Source organism: Perissodus microlepis, chromosome 17, assembly GCF_051167445.1.
Source record: "Perissodus microlepis isolate ML-2025 ecotype Zambia chromosome 17, ASM5116744v1, whole genome shotgun sequence".
Classification (NCBI taxonomy): Eukaryota; Metazoa; Chordata; class Actinopteri; order Cichliformes; family Cichlidae; genus Perissodus; species Perissodus microlepis.
Genome location: NC_140477.1, coordinates 13,897,519 through 13,919,522, shown reverse-complemented (window position 1 = coordinate 13,919,522; position 22,004 = coordinate 13,897,519). Strand labels below are relative to the sequence as shown.

The 22,004-nt window shown below is 38.0% G+C and overlaps 1 protein-coding gene across 4 annotated transcripts in view; it reads left to right on the top strand.

The window, feature by feature from the left end:
• The window catches only part of mybpc1 (myosin binding protein C1), a 34,924-nt gene that overhangs the window by 1,628 nt on the left and 11,292 nt on the right, over positions 1-22,004 (top strand). Inside the window, exons 2-16 of one of the 4 annotated variants that reach the window (XM_084910186.1) lie at positions 4,060-4,083; positions 6,529-6,600; positions 8,082-8,297; positions 9,274-9,321; positions 12,057-12,098; positions 12,475-12,516; positions 13,181-13,291; positions 14,151-14,299; positions 14,381-14,498; positions 14,587-14,638; positions 15,290-15,346; positions 19,179-19,345; positions 19,464-19,596; positions 21,124-21,248; positions 21,341-21,446. In XM_084910186.1, coding sequence (XP_084766312.1) covers positions 4,060-4,083; positions 6,529-6,600; positions 8,082-8,297; positions 9,274-9,321; positions 12,057-12,098; positions 12,475-12,516; positions 13,181-13,291; positions 14,151-14,299; positions 14,381-14,498; positions 14,587-14,638; positions 15,290-15,346; positions 19,179-19,345; positions 19,464-19,596; positions 21,124-21,248; positions 21,341-21,446 — 1,462 coding nt within the window. The remainder of the gene's footprint in view (positions 1-4,059; positions 4,084-6,528; positions 6,601-8,081; positions 8,298-9,273; positions 9,322-12,056; positions 12,099-12,474; positions 12,517-13,180; positions 13,292-14,150; positions 14,300-14,380; positions 14,499-14,586; positions 14,639-15,289; positions 15,347-19,178; positions 19,346-19,463; positions 19,597-21,123; positions 21,249-21,340; positions 21,447-22,004) is intronic. The other 3 variants (XM_084910187.1, XM_084910188.1, XM_084910189.1) reach the window with 3 other exon arrangements.

The following is a 22,004-nucleotide window of genomic DNA, read 5'->3' as shown; positions in this document are numbered from 1 at the left end:
TAAAATGTCCCAACCAGAGATGACGGAGTGGTTGAGTTGTCCCTGGATCTCTGGGGAGCAGGATTCTTGTCCCTGGAATAGTTCAGAATGAGCACACTTTTAATCCCCATCCCTTGTTCACTGCCATCTCCTTTCACTGCCCCTCCTCCACGCCAAAACAGACACCTCCCTGCCACCCTGTGCTCAGGATGGATCACTCAGAGGTCAGGCAGCTCCCTATTAAATCTCCAAATCTGTGCCCAGCGATCCTCATGAACTGTGACCAAATTTCAGAGGTAGTAAAGGCCATGTCTTTACCTCGTAATATTTATTGTCACTAAGGTCCAACACTCCCCTGGGCTTTATCCTCAAACACTTTGTGTTACTGAATACCACCTAGCAAATCAAGCCCATGATGAAATACACAGGGGAAACCTGTCAGCAACTAACTGCCACTCAAGTGCTGATTCCTAAAGCGTCCTTCAGTGTAGTTGTTATCAAAGCACACTAGAAACAAGTCAAAGTAAATGGAAAAACTAAATCACCAGAAAGGGTCTGGTTGTATTAGCTTTAGCTTGAATGTCTTATCAGAGCAATAGGGGTCTATATTAGGAAATATGAAGCCTCTGGCCATTTAGCTTACATACACATATGAGCCCTTCTGTCTGCACGCCAGCAGCGGCGACAGCTGAAAATACCTGCAGCTCCGTCAGCTGCGCTGAGAGTCCTTAGAAGTAAAACAAAACCTTTCTCCACTCTCATTATCTCTACGGTGATGAGACAGAGAGCAAGGCTCGCTCTTGGGTACATGATGTGACCCTGCAGGATTCTGGCACACGGGCCAGCAACACATTGTTTTGGAGTGAGACAGAACTGTGGCTAATTTTGACAAGGAATGCTAAGAGGGAATCATTACAAATGGAGAGATATCAGAAGCTAAGTGGCAACGGAAGAAAATGTATATATGTCAGTAGACATACTGCACAAGGAATTAGGGTTACAGTTTTCACTGGTGGCAGTGACAAGATGGGACAATACACGGAGGAAGGAAAGTTTTTTCTACAGGGATACAGACATTTCAACAATATTCCACCCTTGGGATTCCCATATGTTCACCCACTGACATTTAATGTCATGAATATGAAGTACTAAATTCACTTTTTTTAAATATACATTTTTATGGCTGTAATAAGAGGTTTAAACACTCTCCACATCTCACATTTTTCTTGAATCCAAGGTGTTTTAGTGTCAAAAACCCCTCTAATAAACTTTTTTTAAATATATATATATATATATATATATATATATATATATATATATATATATATATATATATATATATATATATATATATATATATATAATTTTTCATATTTAAATTTAGAATTCTTACATGGTTTACCTTTATGTGTCTAGATATTGTAAAATGTTACCATGTATTTAACTGTTGTTTTCAATGATTTGGGGCATTAAGTATCTGCCAAAGATTTCTGCAGGAGTAAATTTCAATGTACTGCAAAAATGTAAATTTTGTAAACCTATAATGTTAAAAAGCATACACAAATTTATGGATACATAACAGTAGTGGACCAGTTCCTATACAAGACTATGAAATGTTGGGCATTATGTACCCTAACTGCCAACTTCATCCAAGCGCCGACGATATTCTTAACTCTACAGCATAACTGATGACATGACATTTCGAGCTACAGATATGACAATATGCTGCACTTAAATGTGCTTTGTTTTGCTAACTTCTGTCTGTTTTTAGCATGCATTGCCTTCATTCAGATGCTACTGGCTAGCATTAGACTGTATAAAAGATAGCTTTAACCAGGATGGCATCACTCATATGTTTTGGACTTAGCATTTTAAATTTTTGAGGTTAGCATTTTGGCAGTAGCCATGTTCTTGGATGAAAGTGCGGAGTGCTAATTTATTAGGTACCTATAAACTGTGTGGGTGCAACGCTTGGAGTGATATTAGCTAATTAGTGCTCAGAAACAGACTAATAAAATACTCACCAAAACTGAAGCTCAAACTTCATAGATGGTCTGTTGTTCACAGCCTACCACAATCTCAATCAGATAATCCAGGTAAATGCTCCAAGAGGCTCCAACATCACACAAGCACTGATTAGGTCCATTTAAATGCTGGAAGTAGTGGATGAGGCCTTGCAGACTATGAGCACACCCATTACTCAATTTTCAATGTGGTTGTGTTATAAAATTAAATTCACCCCTCTCAGAGCTGATTTAAAGGAGGACTTTATCCACAAAAGCCAAAAATATTTTAGTACCAGTCTTTAAAATGCATTTTAATGCTGTAAAGTTGAACATTTTGACATAGGAGTGTATTGGGACTGCCTCCCATATTGATCATGCCTCTCGTGGATCCTAGAGGAAGTTTTTGTTACTTCTACACTTACTTACTTTGCACTGGTTTTGTGTTTAAGCTTTGGAGTTGCCCTTGCTGGCTATTTGCAGACAGCAGCCCTCAGTTCCCGGTGATAAGACCACCTGTCAAAAATGATAAATGATATAAATGGTAGCCTGTGACCCTGAAAGTACCTGCAGAAGAGGGCAGCAGGGGTTAGCCTACAGAGTAAGAAGTCGCCATGCTACTGCTCTGTTTATGTTTTCATAAATAGTGATGATCGATGTGAGCAGAAGGCAGTTGAGACAACTGGTGTGTGTCATTGGAAGAGAGAGGATTACCAAGTCTTTGTTCAAATGTCTACATTATATCTTTTTTTCCTCACAATTTAATTTTTTATAGCCTCTATTTGTGGAAACAGTTTTGTGGAGGTGCAATTTGGCTACAGTGCTGTGAAAAAGTATTTGTCTCTTTTGTGATTTCTAAGATTTTTGGACACTGTTTTTTTCTCACACTTACGTTTCAGATAATCAAACAAATTACAATATTATGTATTATTATTGCAATTACAAAATTAAAATTTTAAATTCTTCTTTTAAAGGATATTCAAACCAAACGGGCATTTGTATTCGTGATCACTTGAAGTGTCTTTCACATCACTGGAAGAATTTGGGCCCACTCGTCTTCCAGATTTGTTTTAATTCAGCCACACCTGAGGGTTTTCCACCATGAACAGCCTATTTAAAGTAATATCAAAGGATCACAATATGATTTAATGCAGGACTTTGACTAGTCCACTTCAAAACCTTCTTTTTGTTTGAGTCACTGACAAGTGGCAGGTGTGTTTGACAATGGTATGACATTAGTTTTATTAAAGGTATAACCGCACTTTTCCCAAAGTCTTTGGGATCATTGAGATGTTTTTTGGCAAATATGAGATGAGTCTTTATGATTTTTTTTGTTCACCAGTGGTTATCTTCTTGAAACTCTGCTATGCAATTTTTGCTCAGTCTTTGTCTTACTGCTGATCGTGAACTCTGACCTTAGCTGAGGCAAGTGAGGTCGGCAGTTCTTTGGATGTTGTTCTGGGGTCTTTTATGACCTCCTGAATGAGCCATTGATGCACTCTTAGAGTAATTTTGGTCAGATGGCCACTTCTGGGAAGGTTCCCTGCTGTTTCGAGTTTTTTCAGTTTGTGGATAACAGCTGTCACTGTGGTTCACTATAGTCCTAAAGCCTTAGAAATGGCTTTGTATCCCTTTCCAGACTCATAGATGTCAATGACTTCTGTTGCATATGCTCTTGAGGTTCTTTAGATCCCAGCATGATGTGTTGCTTTTTTTTAAAAAAAAAAAAAAAAAAAAAAAACTACCTCTCTTTGTCAGACAGGTTTTTATTTAAGTAATTTCTTGACTTAATAGCTCACGTTTGGGTGTAGCTAAAAAATTGAACTAAGCTTTCCAAAAACCTGTGTGGTTATGAAAGTTTTTTTTTCACTTAATAAATGAAACCATCATTTAAAAACATACATTTTGTATTTAATCATGACATCTTTTTACATAATATTAAAATTTGCTTGAATGATCTGAAATATGTAAGTATGTAACATGTAAAATCAGTGTGCTCAAACTAAAAAAAAAAAGTCATAATGCAAGTAATTCTGTTGTCATGTTTCATAGTTGTATTTTCTTTTTCTTCCTGCAGATGAGCCAAATGGTCAGCCAGAGGGTGAGTGCACATCTTATCATCCTATCACCTCACAGTCCAGCAGTGTAGAGTTGCACAATACACAATTTTTTAGAAAAAATCGCTCAAAATTTGCACAAGTATGCAATTTCAGTAGAAAACACCACTGCTGACATCAAACAGCAACCCTTGTTTTCACTTGTTGTACAGGCACAAAGCAGAACAGGTCTACACATGTAATATAATGATCACAGTCCTGAACCTGGCGTGAATGTGCAAACACTGCCGCATAGGAGTGTAAATGTGGAGCCAATAGTCGGCAGTATGGATATGCTGCCGTGCTTCACAGAGATCTGTAGCAATGACCAAGCTGTCAGCATCTCTGACATTCCTCTCGTCAGCCAGCTGATCCCTCACTGTTGATTCAGCTGATGCCTCTGCCATCCCATGTGAGCAAGCTGCTGGCGTGTTATTGGCTTTTTGCCGGCGACCTTGGAGCTTCAGCATCTTAATGCTCCAGCTCAGTCGGGTGGCGGGAGAGCTCAGCTTTTTAGGGTCCAAGTAAAATATTATTCCCGGAAATTTTCCGTATTTAACACATGTAGAAATAAAAAGACTACATCACAACCAGGCTAACGTCAGCATTATTGAAAACGTATAGCAGCACTTCATATGAAATAGGGAGAGTTATGTAAATAAGATGAAAATACAAGGAGTCTGCTCTTTTAGTCATTTGGCGTGTTCTGATTTCCAGGATGTCAAATACTGCCCGCTTTCACAGAAGTAAAATGCACAAGGTGTTGTTTCAATAATGATTATTGGCAAAACGGGTCACATGTGTGACACTGGTCATCCTGTACTCTTTTATTTGCAGCCACTTATACTACTAATAAGAATACACATTGAGCTTCTTCACTACCAACTTTCTGTCAGGCTGTCCTTGAAGTCCTCTATAGAGGCAACACAAAAGAATCAATAAAAAAACAGAAGATCCAGGTCATCCCGCTACAACAGAATCCATGTGGCCTGACCCCTCTAGGCATCCCCAGAATAGTCAGACCTTACTCCAAAACAAAAGCAAGGGTTATGATCACTGTCATCATGTAGATATAAAACAGATGGGGTCTAATTAAAAAAAAATCCATAAAAAGACTGAGTCATACAATCCCGTCTGACAACACAAATTTCCCAGCATTATTTAGTGTCCCTAAACACCACTTTTCATCTGTCTTATCTTGTGCCTTCTGAAAGGACATCAAAAATGGTATTTGGTATTTAAAGAAGCCGATTTGAATTTGAAGTGAAACACATAAATTTGAGTCATACATGTCATAGTTTTCCATTTGTATGATTTTGCTATTGCTTGCTGCCATGGTAACACTTTCCATGGTTGCTAACATATTATTGTGGTCGTAATTTGAATGGAAAGGACGGCCTTGTCTACAAACACTCTGAGCTGTATGTGTGATGGTAACTGGAAATGAAGAAGGTTCCCTTTCAGAGTAAAAGTTGCAGTGCTGAGCCACAAAGTTTACTATGAACCTTCTCCATTTTCAGTTGGCGTCACAATTCTCTCAGAAACCACTTACCAACCAGTCAGGGAATACACACATTTCTCTAGCAACCAGTGTTTGTGTCACATCAAATAAGGCGAACATGAGAGCCCTTAAGTGGTTGACTAACTTGTGCTTTCTGCCACTGTGAACCTTCATTCAGCTGCTGTCCAAATTCAAAGCCCAGACACCAGTGGCTTCTGATAATGTGGCAGTATTTCACGCTCTGGTATGAGAACTCTGACAGCAAGACACAAGACACAAGACAGCAAAAAAGAAAAACAGACATTAATAAATTAATACTTTTATATAGTATTTGTTAAAGATGAAAATCATTAAGTCAATATAATCCCATTACTGTAGCACAATATAAAATAGTGTCTCAGAGCCCAACACTCATCCTAGTGTTCAGATGCAGAAACTACACAGGGCAAAGCTAGAGTACCGGCAGTTTTATAGCTGTAACAGTAACGTGCATTCCTATCAGTTTACTGTGTAATCCCTTCGAGCACGTATTCTCTGAAATGAGAGGATCTAACAGTTACTGAGGAATATAATGAATGCACGACATTGCCTGACGAAGCACGACACTTCCAACCGGTGTGTTTATTAATGCGTATTAATGTGCATTTCAACATGAACGACCTTTGCACAGCCTCAAGTGTTGACATATTAACAGCACATTTTCAGTCAGAGAGCTTACTGATGAGTCTAGGAGGATGTTCTGGAAAATGATGATGTTTTGTGATAAAGTATGCATACTTGCAGGCAGGTGGGTGGATATAGCTGTGTGTCTCTGTCCGTGTGAGTGTGTGTCTGTTTGTTTGGGTGCGTGTGTGTGTGTGTGAAAGTGAGAGAGGCACTGCAGATGCTGAAGCTTTATTGCTTATCAAAAGCAGCTGTTCCTATATTCCTATATTTGTCACATGCTCAGAAAGTGTTGCCCCAGAAAGTAGCGGTGCCCCACCCCCACCTGAGATTTCCCTGGAGGTATCTCCACCCCCAGGTGGGTATAACCCTGATGCCTCCCTCTTCACTTGCCCCAGAATGTTTCGCACTTTTTGCTGGTCACACTCACATCACGTGTTCGTTTGGTGTGTGCCATCACGATTTTATTTTTTTTAATTCACTGTGCGAGGCCTGAAACTGCACTGTTCTTGTGGAGGTATGATCACTCAGCACACAATGTTCACACAAGAAATTCGTTTAGCTGCAGCAAACCACCCCACTCACTGTGCACACATCCACATGCCTGCACTGCTCTAGATGCACGTGCCTTGATTCATGGAGCTGTTACTAAGTCATGCTGTGGCTGTTTTTGTACTCAGCTGTATATGTTATCAAACAGGAGGTCGATGAGGGATTACAGATCCCGGGCTTTACTGACTCTGTTGGCTCCAGTCAACGGCCAACTGTCCCGATTTACTGAGTTAGTAAATCCCTGCCTCCTTCATCACTTTACAGTATAGATATGCAATGACCAGATAGCTTCTTCACTGACATTTCTGATAAAACGCCAGAATACCACTAGATTCCTTTAATGGAGATGAATTTGTGGACTTTAAAGCACTGCTCTATTCCTGCTGGTTTTCTTTCAGTCTGTCAGGTCACTTCTTTAGCTCCAGATGAAATATTTCAGTGATGCATTGAATTACTTGCCACATTCATTCTGCTAAAAGGACAATCCTATTGATTCTGGTGATCCTGGGATTTCTGTTAAAGCACTACTATGAGGCTGACACTTGTCCTTTGTAATAATATGACCCAAAAGCTAGTAGATGGATGGATATTAGATGCAAGTATTTCAGTGATCCTCAAGAAAAATGCAACTGCTTTGTTGATCTTTGCTGTCATTTGGTTGTCTTCTCATCTTCAAATACTATAAAAATGAAGCACCACCTAATGCAGTTTGGGATTTTACCCAGACTACACAATAAAACTAAGTTAACAGAGCTAACAATACCAGGCCATAGAGTATCCTGTATTAATTGAGGAAAAAGTGGCATAAAACAAAATCTACTCACCAGGAAAAACTAAACACTGAACAAGTAAGTGAGGGATGATTGAGAAGGGCCTGCTAACCCTAAAGCATACCCTGCTTTGTCATCTTTTTCTTCTAAATTGAGCCACAGTTTACAAAATAAACATCTTGCTATGCTAACCCATATTTAAAAGTGAAAGTGTTTGCTGAGGTCTTATATTAAGAATATTAACATATTGTCGCAGACTTAGATACAGTATTGTTATAGTGTAGTTTTCTTTATTAAGGACCAGCTAATACACAATCCCAGTAGGTGTATAAGATACATATCATACATATTACTTAAGCTTTAGACTCATCTTCCTGCCTCAAATATCGTCAATTTCAGTCTATCTGGTCATTAGCTATTTATACTCACCTCATTTGAGCAAGCATTGTCTTGTGAGGCTTCGTGTGTTTGTGCTCAATGCTTGCTGCTCCAGCCTGGCGCTTTGTCTGCTGTACAGAGGCAGTAGCAGAGGGGAAAGAACCAGTAGAGACTGATGGGAAGAAACCAGAATCCACAGAGCCTGAGCCAGTACAGGCTGTGGTGGCTCAGGAGCCGTGTCCTGCCGTGAATAGCTCAATCCAACCACAGCCTGGTGGGGTTGGGGTAAAAGAGCAAGCAGAGTCTGCTAACTCTACTTTAAAGGAAGAGGGCACTTGCTCTCCCCCACCACCTGGTAAGTATGCTTCTTTAATATGAAACAATCCCATGTCTCTCAGTGAAAGTGCATGTTTTACCCCTCTAGCTGATCAAAGCAAACGCACTGAGCATTGAAATAGTCTTTTCAGTTGCACATTACAACTGCACTGCAGCATGGCAAAAGCAACCTTTAAGACAAGTTTTTTTTTTTTTTTTACATAACTTTAAAAATATTTTTACTATCAACAAAAAGATAATAGATTACTTTGCTAAGTCAACATTGAACTTCACTGATTGGCATCATGCACTGACTTCTCACTTGTTTCCTAAACAGTGCAACCCTAACTTTGATTGCATGCAAACTTCAAAGAAAAAACAACAACAAAATTTATGAGTTTTCAGATCCAAAGAGTTATATAAAAAGATAAAGTACTGATTAGGTTGAGAAATGGCAAAATGAAAGTGATGCAGTTTATTTGCAAGGTGAATCATCAAACTTAGTTCTTTATAATCCAGAAGCAACAAGGCAAAAACATGCGAACATTAAAGCACTGACAAACAGGCCGCTTTCCTTGGATTATTTTTCTTTATGTAGAGGAAAGATGGAGCTACTTGGCTTAGCCATGAGCTTTTTTTACCACTATGTGCTGCTTTGAGGCTGAATTTTATCTGATATACCTGTTTGTGTGTGTGTGTGTGTACACACACTTTGACGCTAGTCTGCTTGTGCTTTTGTTACGCCAGACTAAGAATCATACGGCAATACACACACAGCTATGACCTCACACTGTTTCACTCTACAGTACAGCAGTTAGGAGGTTTTGTTGTTCACAAACCAATCCATCAAACAACTTTTTCATTCATTCTGTCCAAGAATTGCATGACACAGTTGTCTCGCATGTGGTCATTGGCCTTCTTGGCCTTGTGCTTTTATGTCAAAGTTGACCTGCCAGTGATTGACCTTGAGTCTTTTGATAAGTGGGTCTATTTGTCAATGACAACCTTTATTCCAGATGATGCTAAACCTGCAGCCACTACCCCATCCCCAACACCTCAACCAGGTTGGTACCAATAACAGACCTTTTCACGTTCCTTATGGTTGCCATAAAGCAATCGAATTAATCATAGTAAGTCCTCCCAAAATATTTCAAGCACTTTAGCAAGATGGTTGAAGGAATAGCAGTGTTAGGTAGTTTAATTATTGCTCCTGTACAGGAAGGAATTTAAGAACTACAAAGTGAAATAATAAAATCTTCCTACAGTGGTGGTCAGGCGTTTACATACATTCATCATGGGCATGAATATCTTGGTCATTTTGGGATTTTAATGTTTTGATTTTTTTTCCAGGGTGGAATCTTTAATGACTTTAAAAAAAAACAATAATTAGTTACAAAAGGTTGAATTTAATTTTGATTTCATCGTATCCACACAGGGTAAAACAAAAAACAAAAAAAACAAGCTAAAATATATACATATGTCCCCTTCTGGCTTAATTCAATTTGGATATTTGACTACTTTTCTTGGCAGAATTGCTAGTTGATTGTTTTTAAGCATAGTTCACAAACCTTTAATAGGGTTGAGGTCGAGGCTTTGGGAAGGCCTTTCCAGAAGCTTATAGCTAGCTAACTTCATCCATTTCAAAACCAGTTTTTATGTGTGTTTGGGATTATTGCCCCATTTCAATAGCCAATTGTGATCAAGTGAAGTGAAGTTGAAGAATTTGAAGTAGTCTTTCTTCATTATTCCACAGACTTTTTGCAATATACAAGTACGACTGGCAGCCCCAGAGCATGATGCTACCACCACCATGCTTGAAAGGTTGTACAGTATGCTTAGGTTTGAAAGCTTCTCATTTACTCTGTTATTGTGGCCAAGTAGCTCAATCAGCTACTTGTACTTATGTACAATAGCTTGAAATGGTGATCTTGGAATCTGCAATTGTTTATGATCCCAATTTGAGTTGTGGCTCTACAATTGACCCCATGTGTACTAGAGAAATTCACAAATAAATTCAAACTTGTGCACCCTGTTCTTCTCTTTTTAATTCAACATGTATTCTGTATTCTGTATAATCATCCCACCCCTGAAAATTTTTTTCAAAAAAATCATTAAATATCCTAAATTACTAGGATGTTCTTGCCTATAATGGTTGTTTGACCAAAACTGTAATTGTCTGGTGTCTAATGTGCTTTACAGCTTTATAAGTACACATGTTTTTAAGTCTGGTTTAGGCATTGACAAAAGTACCCTTTACAATCTAAATGATGTAAATATTTACTGATGTGTCACATCTGTAAACTTCAGATGTATGTCTATGCTTGTTGACATACATGTAGAAAATGTGTGATTTCTACTTGCAAACTTGCACTGCATAATTTCTACCTGCACTTCAACCTTTATTTCTCTAAGATAACTAAAGATGGATGTGGTAATGATATTTTATATGCATGTATCATGCAAAATATACACCAAATAAATCACTGTATGCTTATTTTGTACATGTAATACAAATGTGCTTATGTCTTCAAGTGTTAATTCAGCTGTCCTAATTATATCACATATACAGATGTGTATAGGCTACTGGGGGGTTTTTTGTTTTTATTTTTTTTCTTCATTTTTCTTTATTATGTTTTCAGTTAGTTATGATCCTGATATCAGTTTTATTTATGTGAACATACAATTTGGGTTAAAAGGAGCTGTGCAAACACTCAACCTGCGATTTCTGCAATACTAAAAAAGCATATTTAGTGTTTCTATGTCAAATGAATGAGATACATTTCCCCAGGCAGTAAGTCATCTCTGTTAACAACATATTAGTTATAAAAGGTGCAATCAAAAAGTTCTACGCCTAATGAGCAAAATTTTAAAATTGCTGCTTTTCCCTTTTTTTCCCTCGACACCTCTTCCAGTGCTCCTGCTTCACTTTATTGCAAAAAGTATCTGCTCTTTTTCCTTCACAAGCATCTGAACTTGAGTGAGATCCAATTTTTAATCCATAGGGTTTAATATATATTATATATACATTTGGTTTAGGAGTGCGTTTATGGAAATTTCTGAAGTGCATTTGTACACTTACACCACTGCATCTGACGCTTTACATTGCACTTTGTGATGAACGGCTTTCATGCAGCTGCTCGCCATGGAAACCCCTCTCATTAAGCTCTCTAGGCACTCATCATGACCTAATCTGAAGGCCACATTAAGTTAGGAGATCTGTAGCAACTGGCTCTGCAGAAAGTTGGCAAACTACCACTAACAGTTGACTGTGATATATTTAGTAGTGAGGAAATTTCACAACCGGGCTTGTTGCACAGGTGGCATCCTATCATGGTACCATGCTGGAATTCACTGAGCTCCTGAGAGCTTACATGTTTGCAGCAGTAGTCTGCATGCCTAGGTGCTTGATTTTATAGACCCGTGGCCATAAAAGTGATTGGAACACCTGAATTCAATGACTTGGATAGGTGAGGAAATGCTTTTGGCAATATAGTGTATGTTTGGAGTTTGTTTTTGCTGGAAGAAGAAGGACACTAATGCAAATTACATCATGTTATGTAATTTGAAACATTACATCCATGTATTCTTTTTTGAAGCTTTTGTTTTCTGTGTCAGTATTAGTGTTGGTCAGTTGGTTTGGTACATTTTGGTTAACTTCTAAATAAAAAAGAAAAACAGCTTCCCTAAACCTTTGAATGTCCAACCCACACTGTTGTAGCCACAATAATCATCAAACCACCGGCAGTAGTTATATTTATAGTGATTAATTTCGATTATAACTCTGTTTTTTTTTCCACAGAGGATGCCAGTTCAACCAAGAAACTCTCAGTTGAGCTGCCTAGTAAGATCCCACCATTTTAGATCTTTGACCAAGAAGCTTATTTTAAATGATTCAGTGGCTGAGTGTGGAAAACATGTTGGAGACATGTTTATCTCTAGGTATTTTGTGTGTTTGGAAGTTAGCCTTTTAGCAGAAGAAAGTCAAAATATTCAAAACTCCCTTGCTAACGTAACTTTCAAACAGCGTTCACAATATAGTTTGAAACAAAAAAACAAAAAGAAGCACTCTGACCTTTAAACTCTGACCTTTCAGAATTCCTCACTGCTTGCATACCTTTAACTGCTTGTCATCGTTTTCTGAGTGTGTGCTTGCTTCAGTGGACTTTACAGTATTATTTCTTACAATATGCTGTAAATTTCTCTCTGTCTTTGTTTAGATGATAGCGTCCCTGTGCCAGCCATGGGGAGAAAGGACTCAGGTAATAAAGTGGTAGCCCTTACACTTCAAGAGAAACTTTGTTTGGTTTCATTTGTTTCAAGAATATTGCGCGAAACGTGAAAAAGATTGTTTTATTGAAGTCTCCCCAACTCTTTGTGTCTTCACATAACCATAAAGGACATAAAGTGGGCTTCAGAGAAATAAATCTTTTTCATTTTCATTTAGAAGGTTTAAAATTATCACAGAAAAGCTAACAAGATTTTGTCCATGGTGAAGTTTCGTAAAGTATTAACACGGTGCCCAACAGAGGTGAATCACAATCATATGGCAACAGCATTATCTTCATTCATACCTCCAGGATCCAAAGAAGACTGCAGTATCCAGACAATTAAGAATTTATAAACCCAGTTTTTCTTTAATAATAATAATAATAATAAAAAGTTAGGTGCTGCTTGTTCTATTTGCATATCTTTCATGCTTTCCATGTTGCAAGCTGAGATCCTGCTGCTGTGTGAGGCGTGAGTGCTGGAAGTGATGTGTGTCTGTTAGTCTTTCTGTCTGTCTTTGTACCTCTGGACTGGTAAAAGTAAAAATTTCAGATGAGAAGTAAAAGGTGGGTGCTAAGACTCCTTACTGTACTATTTGTAGCCTGTGGCAGAGGAGAGCTGTGTTTCACGTAGGTGATTTTTTTCCTCACTGACCAGTGTGGTCTCTGGGAGAGGGTCAGGCACCAGACGAACTGGACAAGCCCATTGACAACCCACCGCTCTCCACCCTGCTGATTGAGAGACCCCAGAGTGGTGCTGTCACTGTGGGTGAGTAATAGAATGAAGAAGAAAGAAGATCTGAGGAGGGACTTCAAAGGGAAACCTGCAAAAAAGGAAAACTGTATCCATCTGACAGATTGCAGTAGGCATAGGATTTAGAAGAGCCAAGATATCTTTCTTTATTTCAGCCTTATTTCAGATCACTGCTGGTGATGCTAACTTTGACTTATAAGCACAAGTAGAGACACCACTAAGCTGGAAATGTTCTTATCCCTCAGTTGCTCAGGCCTGAAACTGGTTGCAACTTCCGGTCTCACATGAAAAATTTATATGCTCCAACTGTATGGCGAGTGGTTGCTGGGTGAAACTGGCAGCAAAGAGGATGGTGCACCAAAAATGTCCTTGTGATTGCTTTGGTGACTGCTAGCAAATTGCAGCAGTGAATTGCCATTTTCGTGGAAAACGCACACGCCCAGCAACCAGAGCTCCCGACAGAGTGTTAACAAATATGTTAACTGATTTTTAGTTTATCATTTTAGTGTTACACCAATAGTCCCAGTACACATTTTTTTAATCAATGTACGTTTAAAAATGCTGTATACACCAATTAAGAATAGCTTGCCTTCATTTAAGCTTTCCTTTAAAAGTGCATCCATTAACGAAATGTACTCACACATAGAGACCACTGCAACACATCAACTTCAACAGTTGAATGTGTTGCAGTGAAAGAAGACTTTTTTCTAAAAGAAGCAAAAATATGCTGTGTTTTCACTGCGACACTGATATCTAAGTTAAAACAGTCTCTGCATCTGTATTTGTATACAATATATGAATGCATGCTTTTTTTTTATGTTAGTCTACCCAATTACACTTTCTTTTTAATCATATCGAATTTTTCTGTCCAAAGGTGGTGACATCACCTTTGTTGCCAAAGTGGAGGCCAAAGATCTTCTGCGCAAACCAACTATCAAGTGGTTTAAAGGGAAATGGATGGATCTGGCCAGCAAGACAGGAAAACATCTACAGCTAAAAGAGACCTTTGACCGACTCACAAAGGTATCCATGTACCCTCACCTTCTTTAGAAGGTATGTAAGAAAATTTTGTGATAACGTTACTCTTATACAAACTTTTATCAGGTCCACACATTTGAGATGCACATCATCAAGGCCAAAGATAACTATGCTGGGAACTACAGGTGCGAGGTCAACTACAAGGACAAGTTTGATAGCTGTTCCTTTGACTTGGAAGTTAAAGGTTTGTCACATTGTTAAAATACTTTAGAACAAAAAAAATCCGCCACAAACATAAAAATTGCATACTATGTGCTGATACTGTTTTACAGAAGCTGAAACGGGCTCACAGAATATTGACATTCGATCCGCTTTCAAGAGAAGGTAATAAAAAGACCTTTATGAATGAGTCAGCAGGACCCTTATGGAATTTGACAGAGTTTATATGTTTTCTTTTCAAAACAAGGCATTTTTCTATTATAGGATCTCTAATATTCTATACATACTAATAAAGACACCTGAAAAAATGAAGATAAGAAAAAGTGCCATTCATTTAGGCACACTGAACACCTCTCCATCAAGTAATGTCTCTGTATGAGATGTAAGCGTGACAAGATGGTTGTAATAATGTCATTTACCTTTCTGCAAGGTAATTACAAATCAACCAATTCACTCACTGTGTAATTAAAGGCCAACTCTTGCACATTGATTCTTCCTCCAAACAATGTGACTGGAAAGCAACTCAAAGCATCCCTGTTGCATTGCATAATCGCAATGTTGTACTTCAACATTGTGGCAATGTTGCCCGGGACAGCTCTGGATGTGTTTTACACAAATCACCTTGTTTCAAGCTTTTATCTGGGAAAAGACACAAAAAGGTCTCTGTGTAAGCACCAATCGTGAGTTAGCGTGGAGCTAATGTATCGATTGAGATCAGAGCTTTTGCTTTGTGATGCTCTTTTACCGTTGTTTTTAGTGCTTCTAGCTTTTTCAGTTCTGATTAAATCTCTATTAATCTCTCCTTGTTAACAACAGCAGTGAAGGACAAGAAGATGCAGGAGAGCTTGACTTTAGTGGTCTTCTAAAACATAGGTGAGAGTCACATCCTAATCCTGAGTGGATTTTGTTCTTTTTAGTATTTTTAAGCCCCTTTTCTGGATCTACTTTTATTCTCTTCTTCTTTCACATCGTTTGTAAATTTAATTTGTACACAGTTACTGTATGAGTGGAAAGCACATTTCTTCAGATCATCAAAGAAGCTATAACAGGGGTTTTCAAAGTCCGCGGGCCCCTTTCCTAGACAAATTTAGCTGTCCCCACTTTTCATCTTCATACTAAAACACTACAATATTTTCAATATTGTATAACATGTAATAAAAGATGGACATCATTACTGTCCGTTTAGCATCATGAACCTTGCGGTCTTGCTTTTTGCACCTAAAAATTATCATATTTGGTCGGAAGCTAGCTTAGTTAGCTAAGTTATTAGCCAACAGTAGCAAGTTTATTCACCAAAGTGTGTCTGTAGACTGTATGGAAGCTAATCAACATACAAACAAATTAATTAAGAATTTAACTAAAAGAACTGAAGCATATCTTTTTATTTTATTAACAAAATTAGTAAGATTTAACCAGTGAGCAAAACATTTCTTTATCAGTAAATTGCAGTAAAATGCTAAAAATGCTAAAATGCAAACATATTTAAATGGATGAGATAGCTACATAGAGTCCTTAAAAAGGCCACAAAGACCACAAATATTTTAGAATTCTTTCAAAAACTTCTTTTAAAATTTAAAATTATGTTATTTTTTTTTAGACAAATAACAAACTTTTAACTAGGAATTTATGTTTTTCTACCCAAATTCGAGCTGGACTTCAGAAATTAATGTTCAAAATTAATTTTATGTTCAGAAATGCAAGTAAATTTGACTGTACTTTGGCATCTTAATGACAAATAATATTGTGTTTTAATATATATTTATTTGCTTATTGCTTATACTTATATCAGTATTAAAAATATTTCAAATTAAGAGTTTGCATATATTAGTGGATTGACCATTACAGACCCATAACAAATGCATATGGTAAATACCAATACTGTTAATTTAAGGCAGCCATCACATAAACCTTGTGCTGGATGGTGGTCTAATAAGTTTGTTAAGCACCGTAAATCAATAAATGACAGATGTTTCTCCTACATTGGACATTTTAAAATTTACTATCAGACCTTTCTTATATCTCTCTGAAAAAGTAAAGCATGTTATTGGAGTTAACTTTCCAGATTTACAGAACAATTTGCCATTCAAAACAAGAGCTTTTAATCCATTAAAATGTATTTTTCATTATTATTATTATTATTATTATTTAGTTATCTTACTTTAGTTATCTATTATCTTGGTCATCAAAAACCAACGTAGATGTTTAGTCGACATTAGAGAATGGTTTACAGAGGTTCTCACAGAGCACTGCATACACAAAAGTTTGGTCACTTATACCCAAGCATATGTGGAAACTATAACACAGTAATTTAGTCACAGTAACCTGGTGCCAAAGTGCACCTCCTCCAGTGGGAGGTGTGCCTTACAGCTTGAAAACCTCTGTGCAATAGCAAAAGCTACTCCAGTGGTTCAAAATAAACACCATGATGCAATTTTGAAATACATTGCAGCGTGTGAGTACAAGACCTAGTCAGTGACACTGCTCACTGACAAAATTATATATTTATTTTGGGCTTGTCTCTTCTTCTCCCCTATACATTCAGAAATCAGAGGTTAGTAGAACGAAAACCATAGGTATTAAAACGATTAGACCTTACTGCGGGTGAGTACTGTAATCCTGTAGAGTCCCCAGCATGAAACGTAGCTGTAGGTATTGGACGAGCAAGAGTGTTGGCCTCCAGTAGTTCGGTAACACTTCATTTGAAGGCAACATTCCTAAATGCCCCACCAGCACTCAGCAATGATGGAAATGGGTCTTGCAGCATTGACACTGAGGTGACTTGTCTTCATCAAGCTGTGAAATCAAGTCGCATCTTTATGAGGCAAAGAGCGCCATTTTGGATCATTAATGAAGTGCAAGTGGGCCATGGAGAAATGATGCTGTAAAATAGTGTTATCACTACATTGTCATTTATTTCAGTCTAGAAATATAAGGCAAGCACCACCATGTTTATTTTAGCGTCTTCATAATTGCTTGAAAATAAACGAATGAGAAACACATGTAGAGAATATGATAGTATTTTACTCAATTCAGCCCCAAAGCTTTCAGACATTTGGGGAAAATGTCAATGAAAGACAAGGCTGATTGAATGTTCACTATTTAAAACTAATAAATACACTCATGTCCAGGACGACATGTTTATTAACCTTAATCCCGTAACTCTAACACTCCTTCTGCCATCGTCTAACATTGTCGGAGCATCTGTGATGTGATCAAACCAACCGACCAGCAAACAAAGGGATGGGCCATGTCAAGAACTATATGACAATCTTTGTTGCAGGTTTCCCTTAAATGCATGCATCCTTCATATAGACAAATCGTACAAAGCTGTTAAGCATTCAATAAGCTAGCATCTCTCAAAGAAAAAAAAAACCCTTCTACGTGATTGATCTATAACTGTTCTTGTGTTTTAACCCTGATAAAAAGAACTCCTCCCCTTACTGTTTAAAGAAGCCTCCTCTTTAATCCTGATTTAATTGTTCATCTTCATCCTTCAAAGCATGCTATAAACTATGAAAGCAAGTTAGAAAGTCTTATTAGTTTTTTATTTGCATTTTATTCAAGACAGTTAAAACCTTTAGGGGCAAGCTGGCTCGCAACAAGGAGCTCTTTTCAAGTCTTAGCTAGCTTAGGTATAAAATAATGTACCTGAATATTAATGTAATTAACTGACAACTACACTATGTAAATATCCTTTTTTTGCACCACGAAACAACCCTCAGTCATTAAAATTAGTGATCTAATGATGATTTAATGACTGCAGAAAATTACTAGAGACGCAGAAACAAATAACACTGTTTCATCCAGGAACAATTCAACCAAATCCCTTTGCAGGAGAAAGTGTCCATCGACAAAAGGCTTTTTGATGATATAATATAAAAGACGATGGAGTTCCGTCCAGCTGAGCTACAATCCTGTTTTTGTCTGCAGATGCAGACAGTAGAAAGAAAAAAGTCTCTGCATTAAATTGCTCACAACTAGGTTTGTGGATTTCTGTGTCACAATTGCTATAAACAGATGTTGCACAGTTTTTAGTGGTTTGAGAACTATATTCAAAAGAAAGCAGACATCACCATTGCTTCTACCCCCCAAACTGGCCAAATAAAACAATATATAGATGAACAAAATGAAGACAAATATATAAGCTGAGTATAACTACTAAAACAAGAGAAAGAGACGTGCAACAGAGGCCCCCAGCTAGGCTCAAGCCAGGAGTGTTGGAGCTACTGGTCTGTGTCCCAGTCTTAAGGCAGGCCACCCTGATATTAGGATTATTATTATGATCCAGATAGTTATCTGTAGTTGTAGTTATCTGTGATCTGTATTTGTGTTTCAAGGTTCTGTCTTGATTAATTCTAAAATGGTTAGACACAGACCTTCCACAAGTTAAAGAGCACCACTGTGTTTTGTATTAACTGCGCTGCTACCCTGTTAACAAGTAACTTCAGAGCCAATGTGAGCACACAACTAGACAGCTCACCACGCCCATCCCTTTGTGTGACATGTCCTGAAGAATGCTCTGCAGAGAAATACTGTAGCATGCTTAAACCAGAAACAGGAGGAAAACTTCACAGTGACTGCTATATTTAATTAAATCTCCTGACTATATCAGTGTGAGGTCATTGAGTGATTCCTCAGGACACGTTGCAAACACCAGCCAATAAATCCTGCCCTCACATCGTTCCTTCATATTCGGCACCGCTAGGGAGCACAAACAGCAGGATGACACTCCAGAGGTGGATGTGTGGGAGATCCTGAAGAACGCCCGGCCAGATCAGTATGAAAAGATTGCCTTTATGTACGGCATCACAGACCTGAGGGGTCTGCTGAAGAGGCTGAAAAAGATGCCTAAAGAGGAGAAGAAGCTGGAAGGTAGATAAATCAGTGCTCAGCTGATGCATATTAATATTTATCTCTTTTCAGACATTAAGGTCTTTGTGGTGTTTGTGTTTTTTTATCCTGCTGTGACTTTAGTTTTGTCTTTTCAAAGCTTTTGCAAAGAAGCTGGACCCTGCATATCAGGTGGATAAAGGCGGAAAGATCCGCTTAGTGGTGGACCTGGCTGACCCCACAGTTGAACTGAAGTGGTACAAGAATGGACAGGAAATCAGGCCCTCACCCAAGTATGTAATGACCTTTTCCCTTATTGATCAGTTCTTTGTCTTCTTGGGTTCAGCACTGCGCAAATAAAATGCATTTTATGTATTAAGAAATGCACTTTATTTGTGACAATTCCTTCATTTACCAGTCCTCTGGTAAATGTTTTCATTCTGTCACCAGCCTAAAGCACAATGGTTCACATGTTTCATTGCACATTACTCCACACAAACACTGGTACAAATACCCCCCAAAAGAAACAAATCAACAGTCAACAGTGGCATAGTAAGACATCTTGAAATATAACAATGCAACATATCTGCAGCCAGTTTAGTCCACTGCACTGTGAACCATTGCCAGCTGACCTCCAGCACACTGTAACAGTCTCAACTCTAATGTGGCTCAAATATCAAACAAACATGTTAGCATTTTTAAGAATTCAGAGCTACATTTGGGTGTACATGTAGAGTATGATTTCATATGCTGTCTGTAACTGCCATTAATTGCTGTATATGTCCTCCTCTATACAGGAAAAATGTGGTACCTCCTTCACAGGTCTTTAACAAAGTCTGGCTTTGGAACAGTTTTAATAGATACTGGATCACAAAGCATTACGAAAAATCATCTTTTTCGACAAGATTCTTCGTATTAAGGCTGAATAGATTTGTTTTTCCAACTATAATGTTTTTGAAAGGATAGAGGAGTTTTTTCAGATTCCTCCAGTGCACAAAAATATGTTTGTACTGGTTTCATTCTTTTAACAGGCTATATCATATAACGTATCTTGCAACAGCGCATTAACAGCAGAGTCAGAGCAATGTTTTTGCCACACTAGATATTTTTTTTTTTGATTTCAAAGCACAGTAAAGAGACAGAAGAAGAGGCTGAATTTTGCTTTTATTTCATGTTATCAGCCTCCAAATGGCATGTAAATGGATAAAGACATGCATATTTTTATTCAAAAGACAAGGCCTCTTGAGATTATAGATTCTTTATAGATAAGCAGTATTAAGCTAATTCTGTTCAAAGCCATCCAGCGTTAAAGCCATCTGGGAGGATATTGCTGTTTTCTGGGTTTGGTCTCCAGGTCTCCCTTCTCCAAAGACTTTCTCCCATTTGCTCCTCTTTCTTGTAACATTGTTGCTGTACCCCCCCAGGCATGATGTTTCTTTGTGTTTGTTGTTTGTCTGTCATATCATGGTGCTCCTTCCTGTCTACCATAATCACTTGCTCTGCACTTCCTGTGCTCCGGCCCCATTCTGGCTCCACTGGTGACCTTAAGTCAAAGGAAGTAAGTCCATTCATCCACTCTCCCTTCTCCATGTCACAGTTTTGTTGTGAGCCTCACCTTTCTGTATGTATTTTCACTTCTGGCTGTGTGCAGCATTTTTAAAGCATGTTGACTGAAAGATGACAATTAAATTTTGCAGCTACTGTACATTTGATTTTCCTAATAGTGTTTATTCTCTGTAATCACCAATTCGAAATCATATACATTCCTATCTTGGGACCACTGTGTGATGAGCGACCTAATTAACGTTCTTCCTGTTTAGGTATATTTTTGAGCATAAGGGCACACAAAGGATTATGGTCATCAACAACTGCACCGCCAATGATGACGCAGCCTATTCGGTAGTCGCAGGAGATGAGAAATGTAGCACAGAGCTTTTTGTCAAAGGTAACGTGATTAATTGAACTTTTTAAAACAGCCACTAAGAATTGTTGGCTTAAGGAGCCAATCATTTAGTTTTCTTCCCTCTTGTCCAACAGAGTTACCAGTTAAGATAGTTAAAGGTATTGAGCCTGTGAAGACCACAGTGAACGAGAGGATTGAGCTAGAGTGTGAAGTTTCAGAGGAAGGTGCTCAAGTCAAATGGTAAGACTGAAAATGAAGCATTTAAACATGCTATGACTAACATAATAACACATGAATGCGACTTGTGCTATAAACAAACAAGAAAATCATTAAAAAGCTCAAACTAAAAGCTCCTTAAGGTTTGCTTTGTTACTCAAACTATGTGTATGGTAAAATATGATTTCAACCTAAAAAAGTGTTTGTATTACAAAAAAATAGACATTTGAAAGAGCTCAGTAATCAGACCCGATATACTGTCTGGCCAAAAAAAAGTCACCGCCTGACTTAACTTAGCTGACATAACTATTATTTTATTAGAAGAGATAATTACTGCAGTCATAAATCGGCCTTGGCTAGCAACGTGTTATTTAACACTAACTAATGCATTGAGTAAGTGGCTCCCTAATGTGGTGGTTTTGCCTAACAAACAAGAGATGCCTGGTTCAGTCCTGGAGGAAGACACAAATCCCTCTGGGAGTGTGTCAGGAAGGGCAGCTGATGCAGTGAGTAATTTCCATTTCAGAAGTGTCGGGTTATTGCCCCGCACCAAGAAAAGAAAACCTCTATGGAAATTAATAA